The 22,171-nt window shown below is 43.2% G+C and overlaps 1 protein-coding gene across 1 annotated transcript in view; it reads right to left on the bottom strand.

Moving 5' to 3' along the window:
- Positions 1-22,171, bottom strand: part of TRHDE (thyrotropin releasing hormone degrading enzyme) — a 1,712,820-nt gene that overhangs the window by 322,375 nt on the left and 1,368,274 nt on the right. Inside the window, exon 10 of the mRNA XM_069764587.1 lies at positions 17,204-17,292. Coding sequence (XP_069620688.1) covers positions 17,204-17,292 — 89 coding nt within the window. The remainder of the gene's footprint in view (positions 1-17,203; positions 17,293-22,171) is intronic.

Below are 22,171 nucleotides of genomic sequence, written 5' to 3' on the forward strand. Positions count from 1 at the left end.
AAAATTAATTTGATAGCTAAATGGTGCAGCAAAAAAAGTGAAAATGACAGAAATAAGTTTTTTTAGTCGCCGCGACATTGCATTAAAATGCAATAACGGGCGATCAAAAGATCGCATCTGCACCAAAATAGTATCATCAAAAATGTCAGCTTGGTGCACAAAAAATAAGACCACCCAACCCGAGATCACGAAAAATGGAGACACCTACGGTTATTGAAAATGGCGCAATTTTTTTTATCAAAGATTAGAATTTGTTTTTACCACTTAGATAAAAAAGAACCTAGACATGTTAGCTGTCTATGAACTCGTAGTGACCTGGAAAATCATAATGGCAGGTCAGTTTTAACATTTAGTGAACCTAATAAAAAAGTCAAACAAAAAACAAGTGTGGGATTGCACTTTTTTGGCAATTTCGCTTGGAAATTTTTCCCATTTTCCAGTACATGACATGGTAAAACTAACAATGTTATTCAAATATACATCTCATCCTGCAAAAATCAAGCCCTCACACGGTAATATTGATGGAAAAATAAAAAAGTTATGGCTTTGAGAAGAAGTGGAGCAAAAAACAGAAATGCAAAACCAAAAAAAGATCCGGGGGTTAAGGGGTTAAAATGTCCGATTAACCCCTCTCAGCACTCAGTGTGATGGAGAATTTTCCATAGGTTCGTGTCACTGGAAATACAACCTCAGTGACACATACCGTATTTTGTGGATTATAAGACGCACGGGATTATAAGATGCAGCCCAAATTTTGAGAAGAGAAATAGGAAAAAAAAAAACATTTTTAAAATAATATAGTGGTGCTTCTTATAATCCTTGAGTCTTATTTCTGACTGGGGGGTGGTGGATGTGGTGAAGCAGGGTCCCAGGGTCACTACTGGTGTAGACAAGAGTGGAGCATTGCTGGAAGCTGGTATGATGGGGTGTTCGGATGTGTGGTGTACCGCTGTGGGTGTTCGGTGCTGCGGGGGTCTGTCGACATTTTGTGAAAGCTCAGAGCCCCCGCAGTTACATGGTTTCCTAAGTGATGGACTCCGGGAAAATGGCTGCCGGGGCAGCGCAAGCACAGATGGTATTCTCTCATCTCCCGAGATCTTGGTGCCAAGATTTCCATCTGCACATGCGCTGACCTCTGCAGCCATTTTCCCGGAGTCCATCGCATAAGAAACTGCAGGGGCTTTGGCTTTCATAAAATGTGTGCAGAGCCCCTGCAGCACCAAACACCAGCGGCGGCGCGCCGCACATCAGAACACTCCCTCATCCTAGCCTGCAGCCATGCTCCACTCTTCCCTCCTGCAGCAGTGACCCTGAGACCCCGCTTCACCGCAGCCACCACTGCCGGTAAGCAATAAGACACATGAATTATAAGCACCACCATTTTATTAAAAAGTTTTTTCCTATTTTTCTCCTCAAAATTTATTATCCTGTGTGCCTTATTCTCTACAAAATACTGTATATAAAATATAAGTTTTGGCAAATGGGATTCTTGTTCAATTTCAGTAGAATGAAATACCACTCAAATAAATTCTCCCATTTCTAATCCCTGTACACCATGGGGCTTTTAATGCCAGTTCATCTTTTATACCCATTTTAGAGTCAGTTATAAATTTATCAGTTCCCTTTTTTGAAGTGCCAAAAGAAAGCCAGGCAAACATAAAGAGAACATAAGTACTCCAGGCAAATGTTATCACATTCAAATTGCTGCAAGACAAAAATGATAACCACTAAACCACCCATAGTGGCTACAATTATAGTTTGCAGTTAATTTTAATTCCAATTGTGTAAAAAAAATAAAGGCATTACCTAAAATTTTCCAAAGATGAAAACCTTTTTTTCCTTAGGTAAATAATTTGAGCAATACTGTAGATGTTGCCGAGAAATGAAGATATTCCAGCGGAAAAAAATAGGGATCTTGATTAAAATTTCAACATTTATTTGTGCATAATTAAAATATCATCCCATATGGTACATCACTTAAAGTATTAAAACTAGCTGTTACAACATCATGCACATACTAGCGTTAGGCACAGCGTTAGCCTACGCGTTTCGACATAGGTTGAATGGACACTCAATAAAGCTAGGGCAAGAATCAATGGTATAGATCGGAACGCACTTTTACGTGATACTAACAGAAATAGAGATAATAAATCATTAGATTGTATTATATTCTCAACAGAATACAGCCCTCAGCATGAAGACATAATTGGCATTATTAAGAAATATATCCCTGTATTATACCAAGATGATAGTCTTGCTCAGCTAGTTAATGACATTAGGTATGTAGCCAGGAAAGCTCCTACATTAGGGTCAATTTTATCACCTAGCTTGTTCAGCAGTAAACAGATGGTATCATATCGGGGAAAAAAACATGGCTTAATTTGGAGGGTTTTTTCAAATGTGGGGCACAAGGCTGTACAGCATGTAGTTTTGCGTTAAAAAACAAAAAATATCAGTCATTTAAAAACTCAAGAAAGTATTGTATTAAAGACTTTATTAACTGCAATGACACATATGTGGTATAACTTGTGGAGTGCACTTTATGCAAGTTACAATATGTGGGTTGCACACATGCGCACTGAAAACCAAAATGAGAAGACAACTTTCAGAAGCAACTAATCCAGCAGCATTTTTCCCCTCTGCGGTATTTAAGCATTTTGCACGTGTTCACAAGGGTGATATATCAGGTTTTGCTTTTTGTGGGATTGAGAAGGTTTGCAAGCCATACAGATCACAGGAGGAAACTCTTAAGTAGAGAGTCCTTCTGGATCTTCACCCTTGAAACTAGAGTGCCGCATGGTATGCACTACAGGCAGGATTTAATTCTCCAGTATTAAACTTGTATTAATATCAATATAGTTCCACTCTGAATTTTATAAAATTAATGTGCTACATGTATGTTACATTTAATTATGTTGTTATATCTATGTTGGTTTTTATGTATTAATTGAAGAGTGAATCTATTCATGTAGCATTTTCTGCCAGTCCCAGCTCGTGAAATTAATCTTAATGAAATCAGCTGGGTGTAGGCAAGAGTTGCTATAAGAATCAACTTAGTTTTCTCTGCCTCATACCATGAATAAGACCTTTGTCGAAACGCATAGGCTATAACGCTGTGCCTAACACTGGTATGTGCATATTCAACTGGCTGCTCGAACCCTTTTTTTCCTTGCTGGAAGGAATGAGGAGAAATGAACCTACTAAAACCTGATATCTGTCTGATAACCATATTTCTTTGTTTTTAATGCTCTTCACAGGAGAAGCCTATTACTGACATTGAGATTTATGAGAAGACATTTCACTATAAGCCTCAACATTTAATGTAGTAAAAGAATAAAAGAAAGAATGCTTTGTAAATCCCTCTTCAACAATAATAGGCATAGAGTTCACGTAGGAAAATATACAGCAAGACAAAAATAAAGGAATGTTTAAATGCGATCCTAAACTGAAATATTTTAGGCATATCTTATATAGATTTAATATTTATTTACATATCAGTATCTGTTTGCCTGGCTAAAAAATTTTAAAAGCAAACTGAAAAAATATATTTTTTACTGTTTACCATGATCAAAGAAAGTTATAGCATATGCCCACTTTAAACTAGGTTAATCTAGGGCTAACCTGATGTATTTTGTAATGATCAAACTTTCACTAGTCTCTAACCTTTTTGCAAGTAGCTTAGGTGATCGCCACCTTCACAAAATGATTGCTAGGATCCAGGGCTGCCACTAGAAATTTCGGGGCCCCATACTGGCAAAATTTTCGGGGCCCCCTTGAGACTCCGCCCAGGCTCCACCCAGCCCCGCCTCCACGCTCCACCCCTCGAGCTGTCCACAGTCCCACCGCTCTCTCTTGGAAAAACTCCACTTCTCACCTATCACACATTAACAGTTCCCATCACCAGATCACACATATAGCCGGCAGCTTTTGTTTTGGCCAAAAGATTTTTTATGCTGCCACCATAACACAGTAGACACTTTTGGCCGGGCCCTACTCTACTGTAACCTATTAAATATTTGTTAAAATATGCAATACAATTTAGGTATATTTATATTTATTTTTCAATTTTTTAAATGACCAATAATATCACATACAAAGAACAAATACCACAACACCATGACCAGACCACATATTACCACCACATAGTGACTGAATACTACAATTCTGATCAGTAATAAAAAAAAAAGCACCATACTATCACCATAAGTGCCATTATACACAGGAGATCTGTACTTAGTATGCAGTGTTTGTGTACAGATAATACAGTGATCACTAGTGAAATTATACACAGGAGCTCTGTATACAGTGTATAGTGTCAGTGTATAGGTAACACACTGACTTACCAGTGACGTCTCTAGGTTGAAGTCCTTCATCTTTCATCCAGCACAGACCGCCATCATTTCATCCAGCCAGGACTCGTTTCTGCAGCAAATAACACAGTTATCTCGAGCTCTGCTTGTAGAATACATTAATTAATTTTCCCAACTTCTACATTACACCACATGAAGAAAAAGAGGCGACATAGTATCACTCTACACAGTAACAGGATCGCCCCCTCATTTAAAACAGTATCCTCAAAAAATAAAATAAATACATCACTGCAGTAATAATATCCCTAAATTAGTCCCTATGGTAATAATATTCCCCATCCTGGCCACCGTGTGTCTCATTCCTGGCGTCAGCCATATGTTCTCCCATCCTGCCCTCATGAGTATCCATTCTGCCCCATATGATCTCCCCATCCTGACCCATTTGTCTCCATCATATCAATCCTGCCCCATGATCCTGCAAGATCTGTCTCCAGTCATGCCCCCATGTCTTTCATCATACCCCGTATCTCCATTCTGCCCCTGTGTCCAGCATCTCCTCTGCCCCTGTGTCCAGCATCTCCTCTGCCCCTGTGTCCAGCATCTCCTCTGCCCCTGTGTCCAGCATCTCCACTGCCCCTGTCTGTGTCCAGCATCTCCTCTGCCCCTGTGTCCAGCATCTCCTCTGCCCCTGTCTGTGTCCAGCATCTCCTCTGCCCCTGTGTCCAGCATCTCCTCTGCCCCTGTCTGTGTCCAGCATCTCCTCTGCCCCTGTCTGTGTCCAGCATCTCCTCTGCCCCTGTCTGTGTCCAGCATCTCCTCTGCCCCTGTGTCCAGCATCTCCTCTGCCCCTGTCTGTGTCCAGCATCTCCTCTGCCCCTGTCTGTGTCCAGCATCTCCTCTGCCCCTGTGTCCAGCATCTCCTCTGCCCCTGTCTGTGTCCAGCATCTCCTCTGCCCCTGTGTCCAGCATCTCCTCTGCCCCTGTCTGTGTTCAGCATCTCCTCTGCCCCTGTGTGTCCAGCATCTCCTCTGCCCCTGTCTGTGTCCAGCATCTCCTCTGCCCCTGTGTCCAGCATCTCCTCTGCCCCTGTGTCCAGCATCTCCTCTGCCCCTGTGTCCAGCATCTCCTCTGCCCCTGTGTGTCCAGCATCTCCTCTGCCCCTGTGTGTCCAGCATCTCCTCTGCCCCTGTGTGTCCAGCAACTCCTCTGCCCCTGTGTGTCCAGCATCTCCTCTGCCCCTGTGTCCAGCATCTCCTCTGCCCCTGTGTGTCCAGCATCTCCTCTGCCCCTGTCTGTGTCCAGCATCTCCTCTGCCCCTGTGTCCAGCATCTCCTCTGCCCCTGTCTGTGTCCAGCATCTCCTCTGCCCCTGTCTGTGTCCAGCATCTCCTCTGCCCCTGTCTGTGTCCAGCATCTCCTCTGCCCCTGTCTGTGTCCAGCATCTCCTCTGCCCCTGTCTGTGTCCAGCATCTCCTCTGCCCCTGTGTCCAGCATCTCCTCTGCCCCTGTCTGTGTCCAGCATCTCCTCTGCCCCTGTCTGTGTCCAGCATCTCCTCTGCCCCTGTGTCCAGCATCTCCTCTGCCCCTGTGTGTCCAGCATCTCCTCTGCCCCTGTGTGTCCAGCATCTCCTCTGCCCCTGTGTGTCCAGCAACTCCTCTGCCCCTGTGTGTCCAGCATCTCCTCTGCCCCTGTGTCCAGCATCTCCTCTGCCCCTGTGTGTCCAGCATCTCCTCTGCCCCTGTCTGTGTCCAGCATCTCCTCTGCCCCTGTGTCCAGCATCTCCTCTGCCCCTGTCTGTGTCCAGCATCTCCTCTGCCCCTGTCTGTGTCCAGCATCTCCTCTGCCCCTGTCTGTGTCCAGCATCTCCTCTGCCCCTGTCTGTGTCCAGCATCTCCTCTGCCCCTGTCTGTGTCCAGCATCTCCTCTGCCCCTGTGTCCAGCATCTCCTCTGCCCCTGTCTGTGTCCAGCATCTCCTCTGCCCCTGTCTGTGTCCAGCATCTCCTCTGCCCCTGTGTCCAGCATCTCCTCTGCCCCTGTGTGTCCAGCATCTCCTCTGCCCCTGTCTGTGTCCAGCATCTCCTCTGCCCCTGTCTGTGTCCAGCATCTCCTCTGCCCCTGTGTTCAGCATCTCCTCTGCCCCTGTGTGTCCAGCATCTCCTCTGCCCCTGTCTGTGTCCAGCATCTCCTCTGCCGACTGCCCCTGTCTGTGTCCAGCATCTCCTCTGCCCCTGTCTGTGTCCAGCATCTCCTCTGCCCCGGGCCCCCTCCCCTGGATCGCCGCTACCAAAAAAAAAAAAAAACTTCTTACCTTGCCATGCTCCCGCGGCGGGCGAAGCTCCTCCACGCAGGTGAAGGACGCACTCGCCGGCGGCTGACGATGACGTCAGACGCCGGCGAGGTGCGACTGCGCACTGCCGCCGTTCAAGTCAGCTGCCAGCCTCCGACTGGCTGGCGGCGACTGTTAACTATTGACGTGCGGGCACGGGCCCGCACGTCAATAGTGAGCCGCAGCGCCTGCAGGGGGGGCCCGGTGAGCAGATGAGACGGGGCCCGATGCGGGCCCCCTCTGCCCACCGGGCCCCATATGCCAGTCATGGCTGTCATGCCCTGATGGCGGCCCTGCTAGGATCAAATGTGAAAGGATAATCCCATAATCAAAATCATGAAAGATTGGGTGCTTCTTAGAGTTCAAGTTCAGTAGAACATATATATATATATAGATATATATAGATATATATTTAAATATATATTTATATATATATACATATATTTACTTTCTGAAAAACTCTCTGAATCTGTTAGCCCTCACGGAAACCTGGATTCAGGATTCTGACACTGTCTCTCCTGCTGCCATTTCTCATGGTGGCTTACAATTCTCACATTCCCCGAGACCCACAACCAGACATGGTGGTGGAGTCGGCATACTTCTCTCCCCACAATGCACCTTCCAGGTCTTCCCCCCCAGTTCCATCACTCTCATTCCCTTCTTTAGAGGTCCACACCACACCATCAGGCTCTTTTGTCCCCTCTCCCTCAGAGTAGTGGTCATATACCGGCCCCCAGGCTCACCCACCCACTTCCTGGACCATTTCTCTGCCTGGCTGCCGCATTTCATGTCCTCAGAACTACCAACCCTTATCCTGGGAGACTTCCCAGCTTCTATCACTAACCATTTCTCTAGGCCTCTCACAGCTCTCAACCTCTGAAACACACAAAGACGGTAACACCCTGGACCTGGTCTTCGCCCGGCTCTGCTCAATCTCCTACCTAGATAACTCACCGCTTCCCCTCTCTGACCACAACATTCTCTCCTTCACACTCACAAATCCTTGCCCACCCCAGAACACTCCTACCTACCATACATTCAGAAATCTACATGCCGTTAACCCTCATATACTTTCAGACTCCCTGCACTCATCATTGTCCCCAATCTCTTCTTTTTCTTGTCCTGATCTGGCTGTACATCACTTCAATGACACTCTTAGAAGTACCCTTGACCAAGTAGCTCCCCTCACCCGCAGAAGCTCCAAACAACAGAGTGAAACAGCCCTGGCTCACATCGCAAACCCGATTTCTCCAGCGATGCTCTAGGTGTGCTGAATGCTTATGGAGAAAAACACGCACACCAGAAGACTTACACTTCAAATTTATGTTAAGGACCTATAACTCTGCCCTTCACCTCGCCAAACAGACCTACTTCACCACCCTGATCTCCTCACTCTCTAACAACCCCAAGAAACTTTTTGACACCTTTCACTCCCTCCTCAGGTCAAAAGCACAGCCCCTATCACAGACATTTGTGCTGATGACCTGGCCTCCCACTTTATAGAAAAAATAGGCAATATCCATCAGGAAATCCATTCCCAATCACCAAGTTCAGTGACTCCCATCCATCCCTGCATTTCCCCTGGCTCACTCTCCACATTCAATCCCATCACAGAAGAAGAAGTCTCGAGGCTCCTCTCCTCTTCTCGTCCGACTACATGCACCACTGACCTCATTCCCTCACACCTCCTCCAGTCTCTCTCCAGTCGTTACAACTCACCTAACTACCCTCTTTAATCTCTCCCTCTCCTCTGGGATTTCCCCCTCCTCCTTCAACCACTCTATGATTACTCCATTACTAAAGAAACCTGCTCTCGACCCATCCAGCACAAACAGCTACAGACTAGTCTCCAATCTCCCCTTCATCTGTAAACTCTTGGAGTGCCTGATATACTCCCGCCTTACCCGTTACCTTTCCACTCACTCCCTCCTAGACCATTCACAGTCCGGTTTCCGCCCCCTACATTTGACAGAAACTGCACTCATCAAAGTGACCAATGACCTTCTGACAGCAAAAAGTAATGGTGACCACTCTCTGCTCATTCTTCTCGACGTTTCACAGCTTTCGACACTGTTGACCACCCTCTCCTACTCTCTAGGCTCCAGTCACTAGAAATTAAGGACACTGCTCTCTCCTGGCTCTCTTCCTATCTTCCTGACCGCTCCTTCAGTGTTCTATTCTCTGACTCCACTTCATCTCCTCTTCCTCTCACTGTCGAGGTACCTCAGGGCTCAATCCTTGGCCCCCTTCTCTTCTCCCTCTACACAGCCCCAATTGGACAGACCATCAGCAGATTTGGCTTTCAGTACCATCTTTATGTTGATGACACACAACTATACACATCATCCCCTGACCTTACCCCCGCTGTACTACAGAACACCACTGACTGTACACATTTTCTGTTAGTACAATAAACCTCATTTCGAGGCAGAAACATTAATGTGTCCAACAGTTATTAGATATATGAAACTGAAATAGCTGTTGCAAAAAAAACAATTTTTATAAAACATTAAGCTTAAGATTAATAGGGGTGCCCAAACTTTTTCAAATAACTGTATATATACTGTATATACACTTTGTTAGGGCTAGCAGAACGCACCAAATAATAAGACAGATGGAGTAAGGTGCGTTCGCAGCCCGAGGTCCACCGTGCAGAGATGGAACCTGCTGCCAAGTAATGACGGACTATATGGCGGTACAATATGAATACACACACGGGTTAACCTCACCCTGTGTGAAGGAAGCGAACCCTGTTGCGTCACAGGACTGCGATACAGCACCAAAAGCGCAAGCAAGGAGTCTTAGAACTCAATCCCAAGACACAGGATTTGAGTACATATAGACCTCATGCGCTCAACACCGCTACTGAGGTGTCAGAGTGACTGAAATAATTATAATAAAGAAGCACGAGAGTGTATGCGGCGCCGCACTGGCGAACGCCACTAACCACCCAAGCTTGGGTCAGGAAAGCGCTGTGAAAGCGCATGGTGCCGCACTGGCGGTCACAGCAATTAGAGGCTGTAATGTGTTTAACGTGCTGATGGTTAAGTCGGGCGCTAGGTAGCAATCATCCACCTTCCGTAAGCAGTCATACAATAGGGAGGGGATTTTAATGAACTATTTTCATCCATCGACATACATCCATCAACACACACACATTATCAAGACTATACTAGCGCATGGCCGTGCAGCCATGCAAGCCTTAAATAGTTGCAGCACGTTTAGGACCTTCAGAGAAGGACCAATGGAGTTGCTGCAGTACCTGAGCATGTGACCCCAGATCTCCACTGAGAGATCTTGCCCTGGGCATGCTCAGAGTGCAAAACAGGACTTAGTCCTAGCACCCACAAGGACCTTCCAAGAAGGACCAATGAGCTAGCTGCAGTATCTGATCATGTGACCCTCGATCTCCACTGTGAGATCTCACTCTGGGCATGCTCGGAACGCGAAAAGCAGGACTTAGTCCCAAAAGCGTCTGCTCGCCGCTGCCCAGCACTGACTTCAATGGCAGAAGCAGTAAAATGCAGCAGTAACTCTATTAACAGAGTGAGACTGAGCAAGATGCTGGGACCGACGTTTCCGCTGAGCAGACTCCACTGCGGCTGGAGAAGAATGGGTGACCGCAGCGGAGATGGTTCGAGATTTCCCCTGTGCAGAAGCGGGAACTCGACACCTAACACTCTGCTCAAAAAATAAAAGGAACACTAAAATCCCACATCTAGATATTACTGAATGAAATATTCCAGTTGTAAATCTTTATTCACTACATAGTGGAATGTGTTGAAAACAAAAAAAGCTAAAACTGATCAACGTAAATCACAACTAATATCCCACAGAGGAGGAGTTGGAATGATGCTCAAAATCAAAGTGGAAAATGAAGCTACAGGCTGATCCAACTTCATTTGAAATGCATCAAGACAAGGAAATGATGCTCAGTAGTGTGTGTGGCCTCCACGTGCCTGTATGTCTCCCTACAATGCCTGGGCATGCTCCTGATCAGACGACGGATGGTCTCCTGAGGGATCTCCTCACAGACCTGGAATAAAGCATCCAATAACTCCTGGACAGTCTGTGGTGCAACGTGACATTGGTTGATGGTGCGAGACATGATGTCCCAGATGTTTTTAATCGGATTGAGGTCTGGGGAATGGGTGGGCAAGTCCATAGCTTCAATGCCTTCATCTTGCAGGAACTGCTGACACACTCCAGCCACATGAGGTCTGGCATTGTCCTGCATTAGGAAGAACCCATGGCCCACCACATTAGCATATGGTCTCACAAGGGGTCTGAGGAGCTCATCTCGGTACCTAATCACAGTTAGGCTACCTCTGGTGAGCACATGAAGGGCTGTGCGGCCCTCCAAAGAAATGCCACCCCCACCATTACTGACCCACTGCCAAACTGGTCATGCTGAAGGATGTTTCAGGCAGCAGATTGCTCTCCATGGCGTCTCCACTCTCTGTCACATCTGTCACATGTGCTCAGTGTGAACCTGCTTTCATCTGTGAAGAGCACAGGGCACCGGTGGTGAATTTGCCAATCCTCGTGTTCTGTGGCAAATGCCAAGCATCCTGCATGGTGTTGGACTGTGAGTACAACCTCCATCAGTGGACGTCGGGCACTCAGACCATCCTCACGAAGTCAGTATCTAACCATTTTAGCAGACACATGCACATTTGTGAAATACATCGTGGCACAGCTGTGTTGGTGCACAAGATAGGTTCCCCAAACCAGTAAGCATATAATAAATAATTTGGCACTCAACTTGTATGCGGCTGTTGCTTTGAAAGAAATATTTTTATTGCAGTCCAAAATAAACGTTTCGGTCAAATAGAGACCTTCTTCAGTAAACCAACTGCTCATGTGGTGTATCTGATAGGTATCACAGTACATCAATGTGGGTCAATGTGTGTGGGGGCTAGCCCAGAGAGACCTCTCGGGAGAGTTATCTCCCAGGTGTAACCATACGTCTAATGAGATATCAAAGTATAAGGCTTCCAATTTGTAACACAATGATAACTATTATGAATCACTTGGCCTAAACAGAACCACAGGGATATACGGGACAGACCTAGTTTGTGGAGCACAGTGGAATAGGTCACTTGAAAATCAGGAGGGCATTCATTAACTTGTTGGCATGCCCAGATGGACTAGAGTTGCTATGCTTCTAACGCGGTGTCCGCAACATCCTGGACTGAAACGTCGCACATGGGCCAATAAACCACTTTCACTTTTCCTATTGGAGTGCTGCGTTCATTTTTGACCACCACATCAAAGCCCTGTTGTGGGCAGCCCAATCTCCAGACCTGAACCCCATTGAAAACCTCTGGAATGTAATCAAGAGGATGATGGATAGTCACAAGCCATCAAACAAAGAAGAACTGCTTACATTTTTGTACCAGGAGAGGCATAAGGTCACCCAAAAGCAGTGTGAAAGACTGGTGGAAAGCATGTCAAGACGCATGAAAGCTGTGATTAAAAATCATGGCTATTCCACAAAATATTGATTTCTGAACCCTTCCTGAGTTAAAACATTAGTATTTTTGTTTCTAGATGATTATGATATTGTTGTTGTTTTTTATTATTTGAGGTATGCAAGCAATGCATTTTTTTGTTATTTTGACTATTTCTCATTTTCAGAAAACAAATACAAAATTTATTGCTTGGAACTTCGTAGACATGTTGTCAGTAGTTTATAAAATAAAAGAACATTTTACTTTTTACTCAAAAATATAACTATAAAGAGAAAAATCAAACTGAAAATTTTGCAGTGCTCTCTTAAATTGTGCCAGAGCTGTATATTAAGACCTTGACAGAGTCCAGTATTGCACTCTTAACCTTTAATGACCACCGATATGCCTTTTCATGGTGGCAGATAAGGGTACTTATGCCTCAGTGCCACTTTTTAATGGCACTGAGAAATAAGTGTATATAGCGCCTCCCAGCATCAGGAATTTCTCCAGAGTCTCAGCTACCAAGAGTAGCCAACACCCAAGAGAACATGATTTGGGTTGGTTTTTACCAACCCCAGTGTTGCGATCATCGTTATTAATGGAATAACGGCGACCGCAAAAAAAGGTCAGATTTCCCATTTAACATTGCACATCAGAAAAGAGAGAAATGGGGTCCCTTGATCCCCTCCGGTACCTCCGGTGTCCCTGCATGCCCCCATTAAGTCCCACTGCCAGCGGTGTCTTCTTCCAGGAAGAAAATGTTAGGCGCATGCGCAATGCGCCAGCTGAAACTTGCCAGCCGGCACCCGACAACAAAAGAAAATTTTTCCTATTGATTCATTTTGATCATTGTGATAGACACTATCACAGTATTCAAAATAAAAACATAGTAAATAAAAAACCTTTATCACCCCTTTAGTGAGGTAAAATTAATAACATAAAAAATGTATTTATTTCCATTTTTTCACTAGAGTTAGAGTTGGGCCAAAGTGAGGGATGAGCTACAGTTAGAGCTGGGTTAAATTTAGGGTTAGAGTTGGGCAAGGGTTAGGGTTGGTCTAAGGTTAGTGTTTGACTAAATTTTGGGTTGGGCTAGGGTAAGGGTTGGGCCAAATTTAGAGTTGTGCTAAAGTTAGGGTTGGGCTAAGTTAGGGTTGGGCTAGGGTTAGGGTTGTGGTTATGGTTGGGATTACAGTTAGGGTTGGGATTAGGGTTAGGGGTGTGTTAAGGTTAGATTTGTGGTTAGGGTTATGGTATTCATAGGGATTAGGGTTAGGGGTGTGTTGGTGTTAGGTTGTGGTGAAGGTTGTGGTGAAGGTTATGGTTAAGGTTGGGATTAGGGTTAGGAATGTGTTGGGGTTAGGATTGGAGTGAGAATTGGGAGGTTCCACTGTTTAGGTACATCAGGGGGTCTCCAAATGCAACATGGCACCACCATTGATTCCAGACAATTTTGCATTCAAAAAGCCAATTGGTGCTCCCTCCTTTCTGAGCCCTGACATGCGCCCAAACAGTGGCTTACAGCCACATACGGGGTATTGGCATACTCAGGAGAAATTGCTCAACAAATTTTATGGTCTATTTTCTCATGATACCCTTGTAAAAAATTTAAAAAAATGATTCCAAAGTATATTTTTGTGAAAAAAGTAAAATGTAAATTTTTTCCTTTCACATTGATTTAGTTCCTGTGAATCACCTGAAGGGTTAATAAACTACTTAAATATGGTTTTGCGCACCTTGACGATTACAGTTTTTCGAATGATGTAACTTTTGGATATTTTCTGTTGTATTGACCCCTCAAACTCACTTTGTGAGGTGGTCCCTAAAAAAATGGTTTTGCAAATTTTGCTAGAAAAATTAGAAATCGTTTGTCAAATTTTAACCCTTATAACGTCCTAAAACAAAAAATTATGTTCCCAAAATTGTGCTGATGTAAAGCTGACATGTGGAAAATGTTATTTATTAACTATTTTGTGTGACAACACTCTTTTATTTAAGGGTACAAAAATGTAAAGTTTGAAAATTGCAAAATTTTCAAAATTTTTGCCAAATTTACATTTTTCTCATAAATAAATGCAAGTTACATCAAAGAAATTTTACCACTAACTAGAGATGAAAGAGTGTGTTAGGAGTCGAGTTCCCGCTGCTGCAGAGGGGGAATCTCGAGCCGTGTCTGCTGTGGTCTCCCATTCTGCATCGGCTGCAGTGGAGCCTGCTCAGCGGAGACATCGGTCCCAGCATCTCATTGGATCTGATACTGTGCAAAGGGTTACTGCTGCCTCTCCAGGCTTTACCATTGTACCCTGCACTGGTCTGCGGCGAGCAGGCTTTTCTGGGACTAAGTCCTGCTTTGCACACACTGAGCATGTCCAGGGTAAGATCTCTCAGTGGAGGTCTAGGGTCACATGCTCAGGTACTGCAGCGACTTCCATTGGTCCTCCAGGAAGGCCCTGTACCTAATCAAGTTCTGGGGCAGCCTTCCATTGGTCCTTATTGGAAGGTCCTGTACATGCTGCAGCTATAAAAGGTTTGCATGACCGCACGGCCATGCGCTAGTGTCAATTTATGTGTGAGCTCAGCGTCAGTGTGGTTGTGTTTGTATGCAGTCAGGGACCTGGCTGAAATAAGCCCCTAGAAAGCTGGCACCTCCGGCGAGGAGTTTCGTGTGTGTATTCAGGGACCCGGCTGAAATAAGCCCCTAGAATGCTGACACCTCCGGTGAGGAGTTTCATGTGAGTGGATTGAGGGTTGGCGTATAGCCATTAGTATTCTGGCTCCACCGGAGAGGAGTTGTGTGTTTGCATTTTACTGCATGACCACTAACTGCTCTACTAAGTAGCTGTGTTCCTCTGTGAGCTAAACATGGCACAGAATTCTCTTTGTTAACAGACCCTGTGAAGTAACAGAGTTTGTTTACAGTACTATATTGTACCGCCATACTTAGCAGCAGGTTCTTTCCTGCACAGTGGATCCCGGGTTGCGAACGTACCTACTACTACTAATAAATATATATATTTCGTGCGTTCCGCCAACCCTAACAGAGTGTAGTTGTTGCTCGGGTTTTCCCGAGCATGCTCGGGTCGTCTCCGAGTATTTGTAACTGCTCGGAGATTAAGCTTTCATTGCCTCAGCAGCTTGTTTTGCGGCTACTAGACAGCTTGAACACATGTGGGGATTCCCTAGCAACCAGGCAACCCTGACATGTACTCAGGCTGGGTAGTAGCTGTAAATCATTCATCTGTGGTGATGAAAACTAAATCTCCGAACACTAACAAATACTCAGAGGCCACCCAAACAACGAGTACACTCGCTCATCACTACCACTAACATAAAGTACAATATGTCACGAAAAAAAATCTCAGAAACAGTGGGATACATTGAAGCGTTCTAGAGCTATAACTTCATAAATTGACAGTGGTCAGAATTGTAAAAATTGGTTTTGTCACTAAGAGGTTAAAGCCTAAAACATGTATGACTTTGGAGATTGCTGTCACAGATGTCCATATATAAGATGTCCAGTATAAATTACTGAAAAGAAAATATTTTGTCAATTTCTGCTGACTTTTATAAATGTCTCCTCAATGTCTGCTGATTTACAGTGTTCAGCATAAATCAGAAGCAATATGTTCTTCACTTTCAAAACAACAGACTATTTTTTATCTCCATAACTAAAGGAATACATTTTGGACTGCTTGTGAAAAGCTAATGATTTTTCATTTAACAAAGTGTTAAACTTTTGATAATCCCCAAACAGGTATAATTTTTCTCCTCCACTGTGAAAAAATGCCACAGCTTTTTCTGCTTGCATCGTCTGTGTAAAAATAAACAGCACAGCAACAATAAGAAATAATTTTTAGACTGTGTATACAGTATAAATAGGCTAAAAAGTCAGATACATCAGTTTTGAAAATAATCTGCTAATTACCACCGCTTACCATTTGATTTCCACTGGCGATATAGGTTGAGGTTACTTGACACTTAAAAACAATGTGTTTGCTTTATAAAGCTCAAAAGTGGTTCAATAATCTCAAAGGGGAACTCAAAATGATATACACATCTTTTCCAGTCAATTAGAGGCTTTTTAGCAATACGATACACCACAAATCAATTATTTAAGACGCTATGCTGAAGCCAACGATTTCAATTTTTAAAAGATCCCCTCGTTTCTAAAGTGATGCGTCAAAGAAGACGTAGATGTTAAAAAGAAAATCATAGTTACATCACTATAATGGAAACATCTAGTCATATCAATTTTGGAATGATATGAACAATTTTTGCCACTATTTGATTTCGAATATGCCGGCTGAATCAGAGCACTTTTTAAAAAGGAAAGTAGGCTACCTCTTTGATGAAGCAACTTGTAAGTAGTAAAACTTTGGAACTCCCTGCCATATTATGTTTTAGAAAATGAAGAAATTGGATTCATTTATTTGATTCCTGCAAAGATTTATTCTAATTTCCACAAATATTGAGGAAATCATGATCTGCTTAAAATGGGTTTTTGCTTTACTCTGGATTAATTCTGCATAGCTGTGTGAAACTTGAAAATAAAAGCTAAAAGTATAACTGTCATTTTTTTAAAGTTTTATATATTACAACTATATAGTACTGCAGGACGTTGGAGGTCCAGAACCTGTTACTTCCACCGATCTTGTTAAAACTCTGCTCTGAAGTGCGCAACTACTGCTGGAGCTGAGTGCACAGAGGTGTACGGGCTCAATAGTAAGTGTATGGATCTATTACCGTAGCAGAGCAGGTCTTTGAGGATTTCTGGACCTAAACACGAATCTGCAAAACTATACAATGCCTTTAATAAAAAAAAATTTTTTAAATAATAACTACACTTTATAAAAGCGATGCATGGGGTGAAGCAACACAGCCCATACATTTCTTGGCTCTCTTTGGATGTTGAACTCTCTCCAATCTCATGGTGATGGCATATCCTATTGAAGGGTCATCATTTTTTTAGTCCCAGACACCACTTTAATCCTAATGAAAAATACAGTTCATTTTACAATTTATCTGGAAAGTGCCAAACAACGCTCATTCAGACACTATTTGAAAATACAATATTTATATAATCTTATCTGCAGGCACTGAGATATGTTCTTACCTGATTTGTTGAACACCCACAAAATTGTCTGGGGGGCAATGTGGGTGCTGTTTCCTACTGCTATAGTTAATGGGATCTGCCAAATGTAACTGCAATATAAAATTAAGCAAGAATTAGGTGTATTATAAAGAGAGTGAAAAATAAAAAGCACAAGGCATTTATGTGTATGTGTATATATATATATATATATATATATATTAGTAATAAGTGGTGTTTATAGAATTTGTTTTGCTAGACAGAATTTTTGCTTACCTGTGAACAAAAGAGTCTCGTGCTCTATGCATATTTTCTGTGCTCCATTCAGTTAATATTAATCTTCTCCAAACAAAGGCAAATATATGTGGTAATAACTCTAAAGATGCTTAACCCCTTTACCACCCGAGCCTGTACTTGCTTTCCTAAACAGGCCAAATTTTTCAATTTTGATCAGTTTCATTTTACGTGGTAATAACTTTGGAACACTTCATTGTATCCCTTTGATTTTCAGAAAGCTATATCGTGACACATCTTATTATTTTATTTTATGGCGATGAGAAATTTAGGTTGATATATTTTTTGAGTTTGTTTATGAAAATATCAAAGTTTTATCAGAAAGTTTGCAATTTACAAACTTATTTTTTATGCCCTAAACAGGTAGTTATATCAAACTAAATAGTTAATAAATAACATTTATCACATGTATACTTTATATATCCATTATTTTTGAAACATTTTATTTTTGGTTAGAAAGTTATAAGGGTAAAAATTTTATCAGCAATTTCTCATTTTTCGATCAAAGTTTACAAAAGCAATTTTTATCTTGACTATATCACATTTGAAGTGACTTTGAGTGGCCTATATAACAGAACAAACCCAAAAGTGACACCATTTTTAAAAACTACACCACTAATATTGCTTAAAACAACATTCAAGAAGTGTATTAACACTTCAGTGCTTCACAGGAATCACAGCAATGTGGAAGGAAAAAATAAAAATTTTAGTTTTTCACACAAAAATGTTGCTTTAGCTTCAATGATGGCATTTTCACAAGGGTAACAGGAGAAAATGCACCAAAGAGTTTGATGTCAAATTTCTCCTGAGATACCTCATTTGTGGAGTAAAGCAACTCTTTGGATGCACATCAAAGCTCAAAAGGGAAGAAGCACCATTTGACCTTTGGAGTACAAAACTGACGAATAGATAGTTGGCCCCATGTTATATTTTGAGTCCCTGATGTACCTAAACAGTGGAAAGCCCCCACAAGTGACCCTATTTTGGAACCTACACCCCTCAAGGAACTTATTTAGAGGTGTGGTTATTATATCAAACCCACAGAGGCTTCACAGAATTTTAAAACGTTGAGCCAGGAAAATGAAAAAATACATTTTTTACATACAGTGGGGCAAAAAAGTATTTAGTCAGTCAGCAATAGTGCCAGTTCCACCACTTAAAAAGATGAGAGGCGTCTGTAATTTACATCATAGGTAGACCTCAACTATGGGAGACAAACTGAGAAAAAAAAATCCAGAAAATCACATTGTCTGTTTTTTTATCATTTTTTTGCATATTATGGTGGAAAATAAGTATTTGGTCAGAAACAAACAATCAAGATTTCTGGCTCTCACAGACCTGTAACTTCTTCTTTAAGAGTCTCCTCTTTCCTCCACTCATTACCTGTAGTAATGGCACCGGTTTAAACTTGTTATCAGTATAAAAAGACACCTGTGCACACCCTCAAACAGTCTGACTCCAAACTCCACTATGGTGAAGACCAAAGAGCTGTCAAAGGACACCAGAAACAAAATTGTAGCCCTGCACCAGGCTGGGAAGACTGAATCTGCAATAGCCAACCAGCTTGGAGTGAAGAAATCAACAGTGGGAGCAATAATTAGAAAATGGAAGACATACAAGACCACTGATAATTTCCCTCGATCTGGGGCTCCACGCAAAATCCCACCCCGTGGGGTCAGAATGATCACAAGAACGGTGAGCAAAAATCCCAGAACCACGCGGGGGGACCTAGTGAATGAACTGCAGAGAGCTGGGACCAATGTAACAAGGCCTACCATAAGTAACACACTACGCCACCATGGACTCAGATCCTGCAGTGCCAGACGTTTCCCACTGCTTAAGCCAGTACATGTCCGGGCCCGTCTGAAGTTTGCTAGAGAGCATTTGGATGATCCAGAGGAGTTTTGGGAGAATGTCCTATGGTCTGATGAAACCAAACTGGAACTGTTTGGTAGAAACACAACTTGTCGTGTTTGGAGGAAAAAGAATACTGAGTTGCATCCATCAAACACCATACCTACTGTAAAGCATGGTGGTGGAAACATCATGCTTTGGGGCTGTTTCTCTGCAAAGGGGCCAGGACGACTGATCCGGGTACATGAAAGAATGAATGGGGCCATGTATCGTGAGATTTTGAGTGCAAACCTCCTTCCATCAGCAAGTGCATTGAAGATGAAACGTGGCTGGGTCTTTCAACATGACAATGATCCAAAGCACACCGCCAGGGCAACGAAGGAGTGGCTTCGTAAGAAGCATTTCAAGGTCCTGGAGTGGCCTAGCCAGTCTCCAGATCTCAACCCTATAGAAAACCTTTGGAGGGAGTTGAAAGTCCGTGTTGCCAAGCGAAAAGCCAAAAACATCACTGCTCTAGAGGAGATCTGCATGGAGGAATGGGCCAACATACCAACAACAGTGTGTGGCAACCTTGTGAAGACTTACAGAAAACGTTTGACCTCTGTCATTGCCAACAAAGGATATATTACAAAGTATTGAGATGAAATTTTGTTTCTGACCAAATACTTATTTTCCACCATAATATGCAAATAAAATGTTAAAAAAACAGACAATGTGATTTTCTGGATTTTTTTTTCTCAGTTTGTCTCCCATAGTTGAGGTCTACCTATGATGTAAATTACAGACGCCTCTCATCTTTTTAAGTGGTGGAACTTGCACTATTGCTGACTGACTAAATACTTTTTTGCCCCACTGTAAATATGTTGCTTCGGACTCAAATTTCTCATTTTTACAAGAGTAGAAGAAAATGGAACATAAAATTTATTGTACAATTTCTCATGAGTATGCTTGTTAGGGCTAGCAGAATGCACCAAATAATTAAATAGATATAGTAAGGTGCGTTCGCAGCCTGGGGTCCACCGTGCAGAGATGGAACCTGCTGCTAAGTAATGACGGACTATATGGCAGTACAATGAGGATACACACATGGGTTAACTACACCCTGTATGAAGAATGCGATCCCTGTTAAGTCACAGAACTCTATCCCAGGACACAGGACTAGAGTTAGTGTAGACCTCTTGCGATCGACACCACAATTGGGGTACCAGAGGTAACTAATATGCACAGAAGTGCATGCTGTGCCACACTAGCGGATGCCACTAACCACCCAGACTTGGGTAAGGTAAGCGCTCTAATAGCGCACAGCGCTGCACTGGCGGTCACAGCAGTTAAATGCTGTTTCGTGTGTTAAAGCCGTGAGTTCAGCCGGGCGCTAGATTGCAGCCATACACCTTATGCGAACAGTCATACACAAGGGATGGGTTTTTTCAGGAACCACTTGCACTCATCAACACACACATGATAACAATTGTATACCAGTGCACGGCCATGCGGCCATGCAAACCTTTTATAGCTGCAGCAAGTACAAGACCTTCCGAGAAGGACCAATGGGACTCTGCCACAGAAGAAGAACACCTTTAGGACCTTCATAGAGGACCAATGGGATTAGCTGCAGTATCTAAGCATGTGACCCCCGACCCCCAATGGGAGGTCATCCCGTGGGCATGCTCAGAAAGGGAAAATCTGGACTTAGTCCCAGAAAGACCTGCTCGCTGCTGAACATTGCTGGCTACAAGAACAGAGCCTGGAAGGGCAGTAGTAACCAGTCGTCCAGTATTGGCCTGAGCTAGACGCTGGGACCGATGTCTCCGCTGAGAAGACTCCATTGCGCCTGGAGAAGAATGGGAGACCGCAGCGGAGATGGTTCGAGATTCCCCCTGTGCAGAGGCGGGAACTCAACACCTAACAATGCTGACTGGAATGGCTTGCGGGCACTATGTAGCATTTGCAGAGCCCCTAATGAGTGAAAAAAAACTCCCAAAAATGAACCCATTTTGGAAACTACATTCCTCAAGGTAGTTCTCTAGAGGTGTGGTGAGCACCTTGACCCCAATATTGATTCACTGAATGTTTTAACATTAAGCAATGAAGATGAAAAAATAAATTTTTCACGCAAAGCTGTTGCATCAGCTCCAAACTTTTAATTTTCACGAGGGATACAGAAAATGGAGCATGCAATTTGTTGTGTTAATTATCCTGAGTAACTTGATATCCCATATATGGTATAAAACTACTGTTTTGGCACATGGTAGGGCTCAGAAGGGAAGGAGTGCCAATTGAATTTTGGAGTTTTTAGCATTTTTGGCTGGCATAGATTGTGTATGCTATGTCACATTTGAAGTGCCCCTGACATGCCAAAACAGAAGACATTCCCACAACTCTTGAGTAATTCAACTAGGGGTGTAGTTAGCACTTGTAACCCTCAGGTGATTGACAGAATTGTATAACAATGGTCTGAGTCAACGGAAAATTACAATTTTTCCATTAAAATTATGCTTTATACTGAAGTTTTTCATTTTTAAGGGATAATAGGAGACATTGAATGGTAGAATTTGCTATGTTTTTAAACTCTGAAGGCAGGGCGGGCATTTGGATTTGGAAGCACAGAATTTGCCTAATTTATTTTGGGGGAGCCATTTCAATTTTCCAGAGGTTTTGTGTTACCACTAATGTGAAAGCCCGCCCCATATATTTCCATTGACAGATGATGTACCTGAGTGAGGACTTGCTATTTTTTGTGGATTGATTTGAAGCTTTAATTAGGAATATTTTACATAACAAATTTATCCTGCGCTCTACGCTGAGCACTTACATTGGGGTTTCCATCTAACTATCTGGAAGATA

Source organism: Ranitomeya imitator, chromosome 4 (assembly GCF_032444005.1).
Source record: "Ranitomeya imitator isolate aRanImi1 chromosome 4, aRanImi1.pri, whole genome shotgun sequence".
NCBI lineage: Eukaryota > Metazoa > Chordata > Amphibia > Anura > Dendrobatidae > Ranitomeya > Ranitomeya imitator.